Source organism: Artemia franciscana, chromosome 13 (assembly GCF_032884065.1).
Source record: "Artemia franciscana chromosome 13, ASM3288406v1, whole genome shotgun sequence".
Taxonomy (NCBI): Eukaryota; Metazoa; Arthropoda; class Branchiopoda; order Anostraca; family Artemiidae; genus Artemia; species Artemia franciscana.
In genome coordinates, this window is record NC_088875.1 from 15,341,391 (window position 1) to 15,350,284 (window position 8,894).

The following is an 8,894-nucleotide window of genomic DNA, read 5'->3' on the forward strand; positions in this document are numbered from 1 at the left end:
TTTACGGACTTCAGCAATTTGATTCTGAATACATAACAAATCTTATTTTTAAGCTGGAATGTTGTGGATACGATCGGTCAACCGACGAAGCGATGAGCCGACAAGACTCGTGTTTTCCCGAAGTCCATTCAACCGAAGGAAGCATTGGAGCGGAGCCAAAGGAAACGGTAAAACCTTTTAAATCATATTTCTAATATCGCAAGCACACTCTTAACTGGACCCTTATCTGGTTAAAAAAAAATGTCTATTAAGCCAAGTTTAACGGGAATTAATTAATCAATTATAAAAAAAGAAAAATTAGTGGATTAAGAAGTTTGCGTGCAATGTACACAGCACAATACAATTTTTCAGGTTATCTCAATTAATTATATAATGATTATTGACTCAGGGTGATGTGCAAAAAAAGGGTAAAATCTAAATGACAATTATGCAATCAAAGTCGGCACGTTTACTCTATTATTACTAACAACTCACTGCAGCACCAAGCCATCAAAGGCCAACACAGCTACGTACACTCCTACTCCAGCAAAATTTTTTCAAAGCCTCCCTCTTTATACCCTCCCAGGAAGCTACAAAAAGGAAGTTTCTGGCCTCTTTACACAGGAACTCAATTTTTTCTGTTTTCCCTGAGACAGATTTATCAAAGATATGTGGTTCTTTTTTTCTGAAGTGATCTCATCGAACCAATGCATCGAGATAGTCACGGAAAGTTGGAAAACGTCTCGTTCGGATAAAAATGATAAGTTCTAGATCCCTTTTAAAGTAACAAAGCGATTGCGCCTCAACAGCTACTGTTTTCAGTAATTGGGATTTTGTGGTGTTACAAGCACTTTAACAGTTTACATTGCAGGGTATACTATGTAGACGTCAGCATATTACATTCAAATAGGTAATAGTCAATTGTTTCATTTTTCTATATATCGTAATGTCTACAAAGAGGAAATGAGGGAACTGAGCCATAAAAAGCCGTAGAATAACAAACTGGTACTTATACTGAGTATACTGAGTAAAAGAACTGATTCTAATACTGAGCATAGAAACTTAAACTGACATGTGTAAAAGGGCATCTTTTAAAATAACATTTTTTTTGGAAGCGGTCCAAAGTACCAGTCTCGCTTAGTAGCGAAATTCACGGGCCTAGTGTTCTATATCACATTTTGATATTATTGGAAAGTTATAAGAAAGATACACTCGATAAGAAAAATAATTGGCTAGGCTTAGAGGGAAGCCAGATCTCTAGTAGAAAATTGTCTTGAATTGTGATATTTAATGCTGAATTCAAATCGTTACACCCATGGAATTCTAGTGATCTACATATTTTACCATCTTCTTTAATTTGTGAAAAAATAAAACATCAACAATTTGATGATTCCCAACAGCGACACCTTCAAAGGAAAGTTATACCTTCTAAAGCTGTTTGATACCATAGGCCTATTACATAGCAGCATATGGAGATCTTTTTCATTAAGAATTGAATTCCTGGTTTTTCCTAATTTTTTAAGATATGAAAGTTTCTATTTAGCCAATTCAGTCAGAATTCATTTTACTGTCCACGGTAATTGAAATAATTGTCTACTACCCCAGTACTAAAACAATTTACCAGAAAACCCAAAAATGAAAAACATCCTGCTCAATTGCTTTCTAACCCAATTCCACTCAATTTAAGATAATAATCGGATCAACTTTTTGTTTCAGTTTGAAGACAGTTGCAAGGAAAAACTCAAAGAATGGTTTGAAAAGAACAAAGTCGGTTGGGTGACTGGATTGGCCTCAATTGGAGCATTACAATTCATGGCAGGAGTAATAACTATTTTCATAATGTATAAAGTGAAAACCGTAAAATCTTCATTCCTGTTTTCACAATCGAAGTTCACAGAGCTGTCTGAAGATCGTACAATATCAACAAAGAAATCTGCCTCACAAGCAAAATCCATAGGAAAACAAAGAAAACAGGACGGGTCTTCTACTAAAAAAAGGGCACAAACTTAGCCCAAATTTGTTATCAGCACCAAAGATGATGAATACCTAAAAAAGGTATGACATCATGAAAACACTCAGTACAAAAAACTATTTTATTGGGATAGATGGCATCACCTTTTCGTTTACAATTTTTTGTTATACTGTCGTTAACAAACAGATAAGTGTATCTGAAATGTACATATATTCATAGCAAAGTGAAAAAAGTTTTAAAGCTGATCGTGAGGACTCATTTTACGTTTAAGAATGTTATTAGGGAAAATGTGGAAAAATAATATTGTATAGCTGAATGTATACCTTTATTTTTCTGCAAATGTAGACAAAATTATGACAACTCTTTGTCCAGCCTAACTTCATTAAATATTCTTTTATAGGCACCTTTCATTTAATCAAAGATTTATTGTGCTCTCAGTCACAAGAATTTAAACATATCTCTCCAATTTCCTCCATATGGTTCGGCATTTTATTTATTGTATTTACAACAACACCAGAATTTTCAAGCCCCAATCAAGCTCAGTCTCTTCAAGTTTTTGTGAAATAAACATGCCTTCATAAATGCTTCCAGTGAATAATTACCTACTATATGACTATTTAAGACTTTAAGAGTCCACTTTTGAAAAGAAAAAACAGATACGCCCTTCGATATTTGGAATAAAAATATGTCGGATATTTTTAATTTTTGGATTTTCATCTATATAGAGCAAGTATTTTTTACCAAGGAAGGTCACAACACTGAAAAACACAGGTTAGATTCAAAACTAAAACCCTATATCTTTACTTAAATCTTAAAGCCTATATCTTAAAGCCACAATTTTTGCATAACCGATTTTAACTTCTTTAGTTAAATTTCTGGGATTTAAAACAAAAAAGCAACGTCAAAAATAATCATGAAGAAAAGTCAGCGACAGAAGGTTTTTTTTTTTTTACAGCTCAAATTCAGTGTAAAAATTCCTATTAAAACCACTACATTTAACTCCAGAGCGAAAGGACCTTAAATTAGTCCTCCGTGTAATTAATAGCACAGGGAACAGTTTCAGTTTATTCGTGCCTTTTGTGAAAGACAAGAGCAAGGAAACTCGTTAACTAATAGTCTTTTAATGCAGTTTAATATACTAAATTCAAAACGTTGGATTTTTTCCAACATTCTTACGAGTTTTTTTGTGTTTATTTTATTGAGCTTTTGGGGCTTGAGAATTTTTTTTTTTAATAAATCACTATGAAAAAACCTATACCAAAAAAGTACAATTACACTATAAAATTCGGCATACGAAAATTTCATAGACCATCAATATGCGCATGGTCGTTAATGCAATAGAAATGCCCTAAATTCAATTTTTAAAAACGAACTTTAAAAATTGTAACAAAATAACTGTGTGCTATAGAAAGATTTTATTTGCGTTTTCAAATTCAGGGTAAAAAGCTTTCAAGAATCGCATACCTCAAAGCTCAATTTTAATTGAAAGCATTTAAAAATTCAGTTGAATTTCGGTGTAATATTGCTTTAAACTAATCAGTAAATTCGATTGAAATTAGTAAAAACAATGAGAGAAAAAAAGAAGCAATTTTGGTAAAACATCAAAGGAAACATGGAAGATTATAATGAGTAGTGTCTTTCCCTCAAACTCATTCTATGTCTCAACAGATTTTTAAAAGATCCCCAAGATGAATTGCCAAATTCATACAACTCGTGCTTGGTTGATTTTAGAACTGGCCCCTCTTTGATTTTGGCGATAACTTCTAATGGTTTAACGGTCTATTGAATACCCATTTTTGTTCATATGGCAAGTTAGCTAAATATCGTGAATTAATGTCTGATCAGCATTAAAATTTACAGCTTCGCTTTTCTTTATTATTTATTTACTACTACGTTTAGCATTTTTTTTTAAATAAAGATATTTACATTTTAGATTAGTTTTGAGTTATTGAATAGTTTCTAGGGTTAGTCTATTCTTTAATTCAACATTTAGCAGGCTTTGTTTCCTGAATTAAAATGTAGCTTTTACCTATAAAACTACCGTCAGAATTTTCAGCCTTCATTCTTAGAAAGCCCAAAATTACAAGTTTATTACAAAAATGCTAGCCAAAGCAGTATGAAAGAATGCCGAAGATTAGAACTCAAAACCTAATGAAACATATTCTAGTAGTAAGACTTGAATAGTTGAGATTTATTCAGTATATTTATTAACCTAAATCCACAGACGTAGCAGAAACCTCTTAGGACAAGTTCAAACGCCTCCCTAATAAATACTTACTTACCTTAGTCCCGTCCATCCTCGCGGGACGTTTTGGGGCCACTTCTTTTGACAGGGCATGAACTAGGGCTCGGTACGTTGTCCTATCGTGTGCAGTCCGAGTCAACTCAACGATGCGCTTTCGGTCAAAATTTTCAATCCACCTCTTGTTAGGTCTTCCTCGTGGTCGAGATCCGTCTATGGTTCCTTCGAGGGAGATTTTTGGTAGACGGTCGTGGTCCATTCTCTTGACATGCCCGAGCCATCGCAGTTGTTGTCGTTTGATTTTATTTAGGATTGTGTCGGGGGATTTCAGCCGTCTTCGCACCTCTTCATTGGTCACATGTTCAGTGTAGGTGTTCAAAATCGAGCTTTATGTTATTAGCCCCTTTATGCAATTTCTTCCACTACCACCCAAGTAGTATGGGAAACTGATAAGAGAGGAAGCTCAAATCAGTGGCGGATCCGGGGGGCACCCCCCCCCCTCTCTGACGTAGTGGTTGATTTGTGATTGGGATCGCTTGCAATGGTTTGGAACGAAAGTTATTATTTTTGTTATTGGTTTTAAATAGTTGAGTTTTTAATTATTAAGACTGTTTCTTTTTAAAAAAAGTTTGAAACAAGGTTTTAGTTACTTTGTGCGGTCTCTGTTAGATTTTACTAATGGCGCAAACCGCCAAAAGGTATTTACTTTAATTTGGGTTTATCAAAGGAATCTGACCTTATTACCACAAAGCCAACTGGGAGGTGAAAATCTTCATTTCGTAATAACAATGAGGGGAAATTAAAATCCTAACTTCTTTAGGCTCTCGAAATTATATTTCAGGCTTGTGCTGTAACAAAGGGGTTGAAAAGCAAAATATTTACCTGTTTTTACTGTCAAAAATTTGTTTTCGAGTCTTGCTATTGCACTGAGGCAAAGAAATTGACATCATTACTTTTTTTGGCTGTTTGTTTTGGTTTTTTGGGTTTGGTTTTTACAACACTGTTGTTTTTTAGGGGATTTTTATAACAGAAAGTAAATGTATGAGAAGTACAACAATTATAAATTTAAGTATCGGATTTTGGTGAGTAAATAGCGGCCACTTTACTGCCCATTTTAATCCAATTAAAGCTCAGAATTATATGACATATCACCTCCTCTGTTCATCCTAAAACATTAAAATAAAGGCCAAACTATAATAAGTGAAGACGAAAAGGTGCGTTGGGTAACGAAAAGATTGATCAGGTGGGCAGCTTCACTTACCTTGGTAGTATTATTATTAAAGACATTTTCACAGTTGAAAAAAGTTTGGAAGAATAGAAAGATAAGTCTGTAAACCAAGATTAGAATATTGGAAGCTACAGTGATGACAGTGGTCAAATATGGCTCTGAAGCATGGGCACTCCGAAAAGCGGATGAAAATTTACTAGATGTTTTCCAGAGAAATTGCCTATGGATTGTTCTGGGCACCCGGCTAACTGGCCGTATTTCGGTTGTATGAAAAATGTGATTCAATCCTGCTTTCTAAGGCTATAATGAAAGAAATATTGAGATGGCTAGGCCACGTTCTGCGGGTGAAGGATGACAGATTGCTGAAGATTGTCCTTTTTGGCCAACCGTGTGGGGCTAAACGGAAAGCAGGTCGTCCTCGTATGGGGCGGGAGGATGTCATAAATAAAGATTTAAAGAAAATGGGAACTTCCTGGGAGGGTGTAAAGAGGGAGGCCTTGAATAGATTGGGTTGGAGGAGGAGCATGTGTAGCTGGGTTGGCCTCAGGCGGCCTGGTGCTGCGGTGAGTAGTAGTACTAGTAGTCTTTAGAACTTTAATAAAGGTTCATATAAGTATATACTTAAAACTAAGTATATGAGCCGAAATACTCCTTTAAAGGTCGGAGTAATCATTTAAGAAGAATAGATTTTCGAAAAATTGTTTATAAAAGAAGGCAAATAATAATGTGTTTTTTTTCTAGCTAGTATAGACATGTCTCTGAATTCTCAATTTGAATCAGTAGAATGGCTTCGATTTTTTTTACTCGAACATGTTGATAAAAACTACAATATTACTTCAGAATTTCTCACCTTCTCAATACCAACCATTCACAAAATATAGTTACGTTTTTGCATAGGAGTTGCACATATTTGCCCGTAAAATTATCTAAACTGCTACATATACTGCTGAGGATTTTTAGACTTATTTTGATACATGTTATCCAATCATACTTCAACGATTAGTTGTTTATGAATCAAAATTTTTACAGGACAATTCTCTTACTTAATGCTAAATCTGAGTCAAATTCAAATTTTTTTGTTCAACAGACATATCGAGATTTAAACGTTTGAATTGAATATCTGAAAGTCAATATCTTTGCCTTACGGTGAATATCTGAATTGAACATCTTTGTACAAGTTGCATTGATAATGACAAGAGTGTCATTACACTTGTCATTTGATACACTTGAAACAGTTTTTGATACACTTGAAACATTTTATTGATGGAAAACAAGTGCGGTCTAAGATGAACGTGCTTTCTGAAATTTCTTGTCATTTATTACGGTTAAAAAACAATTTTGACAACTATTCTGAGGAAGAGATAAAAAGGATTGATTCATAATGAATCTAAAAGAAATAGAGACCTTTAATGTGCCTGACATGGCAAAATGTGTCATAAAAAAGGTTAGAAGGAAATGGAGAGGATTTATACTTTGTACAAGATTGTTCTCTTTACAGATTTGCTTCAGACTTTTCGCATCAACATTTTTAATATTTTGCAAAAGAATTCAAAACGACAATATTACCAAATTCTTTTTGAGATCCCAATTAATTCTGGCAAAAAACTAGAATTTTTGGAGTATCCTCCAGTAGCGGATCCAGGATCCAAGGGAATCTGTCGGCATTACCACAAAGCCAACTGGTAGGGGAAAATCTTTATTTCGTATTAACAAGGAGGGGAAATTTAAAATCCTAACTTCCTTAGGCTGTCGAAATGATATTTCAGGATTGTGCTGTCACAACAGGACTGAAAAGAAAAATATTTTCTTCTTTTTACTGGCAAAAATTTATTTTCCAGTCTTGCTATGACACTGAGGTGAAGAAATTGATATCATTACTTTTTTTGGCTGTCTGTTTCAGTGTTTTGGGGTTTGCTTTTTTGCAAAGCAGGGTGGTTTTTTTTCAACAATGTTGTTTTTTAGGGGATTTGTATAATAGAAAGTAAATGTATGAGAAGTGCAAAAATTATTAATTTAAGTTTTGGATTTTGGCGAGGAAATGGTGGCCACTTTACTGCCTATTTTCATCTAAATAAAGCTCTGCATTATATGACATATCACCTCCTCTGTTCATCCTAAAACATTAAAATAAAGGCCGAACGCCGAACTTTTTACAACTTTAATAAAAGTTGGTATACTTAAAACTAAGTATATGAGTTGAAATACTCCTTCAAAGGTCGGAATAATCATTTAAGAAAAATAAATTTTCGTAAAATAGTTTATAAAAGAAGGCAAATAACTATGTTTTTTTTTATTTAGCTGGTAGAGATGGGTCTCTGAATTCTCATTTTGAATCAGAAGAATGGCATCGTTGTTTTTTCAAACATTCACTAGCTAAAATGTTAATAAAAAGTGGAAATTCATAAAACTTGAGTTAACCACAGAAACGGAATGGAACTACAATATTACCTCAGAATTTCCCGCCTTCTCAATAACAACCAATCACATAATATAGTTATGTTCTTGAATAGGGGTTGCATATATTTGTCCATAAAATTGTCTAAACTGCTATATATACCGCTGAGGATATAATACTTATTTTGATACATTACATACAATCATATTTCCGCGATTAGTTGTTTATAAATCAAAATTTTTTCAGGACAATTCTTTTACTTAATGCTTAATAAACGTATCGAGATTTAAGCGTTTGAATTGAATATCTGAAAATCTCAATATTAAAAAAGAATAAACAGAAATCACCTAACAAATACAAAAACAACAAACACATAATAACTTGTTTTTTTTAAGAAATATTTCGACTCAAATACTTAGTTTGAAGCAAATACCTGCATGCATCTTTATTAGAGTTCATATTTTTCTGACAATTTTGGTCTTTATTCAAATATTTTTGGATGAATAGAAGGCGAAATATTTACGAAGAGCTCTAAACTAACATGAACCTAGACTGAAATGACTAGCCATTATGAACATTCACCTAAACATTGAGGTAGACATCGACCATGTAATAAATAGATATGGCAGGAGTGGAAATTGAGAAATAGACTTTTTCTTATAAAAGTGTGAATTCTGTAATTTAAGCGAAATATATCGAACTTTAAAATGTGGAAAGACACGCTACATTGTTATGAAAAGTAAAATTTCGATTAGTAAATTTTTGAGATTTTGTCAAAGTTGACACTGTTATTAAAACACTATTTTTAAAAAGAAACAGTGATTAATTGATGCTTCATTGATTATACTTAAAACCTTCGTTTATAATGTATTCTATGCATTTCTATCTGTTACATTATAACAAGGAAGACATTTTGTTTTTCTTGTTACATTCCTAAAAGAACTAGTATTTAATGTTTAACATATCTTTTACGAATATACAAGTTGTATCTTTATCCTCATTTCCTACTCTTCATTACTACCATAGTTACAAAGCGATGGCACAGTTAGGCGACATGCTAAATGGTTTATTTATACAA

The 8,894-nt window shown here is 33.3% G+C and overlaps 1 protein-coding gene across 4 annotated transcripts in view; it reads left to right on the forward strand.

The window, feature by feature from the left end:
• LOC136034574 (tetraspanin-15-like) overlaps positions 1 to 8,894 on the forward strand; it is a 117,292-nt gene that overhangs the window by 58,190 nt on the left and 50,208 nt on the right. For 2 of the 4 annotated variants that reach the window (XM_065715819.1, XM_065715820.1), the window contains exon 6: positions 54 to 167. The exons of 1 other annotated variant lie outside the window; for it this stretch is intronic. In XM_065715819.1, coding sequence (XP_065571891.1) covers positions 54 to 167 — 114 coding nt within the window. Of the gene's footprint in view, positions 1 to 53; positions 168 to 1,695; positions 3,884 to 8,894 lie in introns of those variants that run through there. One more of the 4 variants, XM_065715817.1, reaches the window with a different exon arrangement.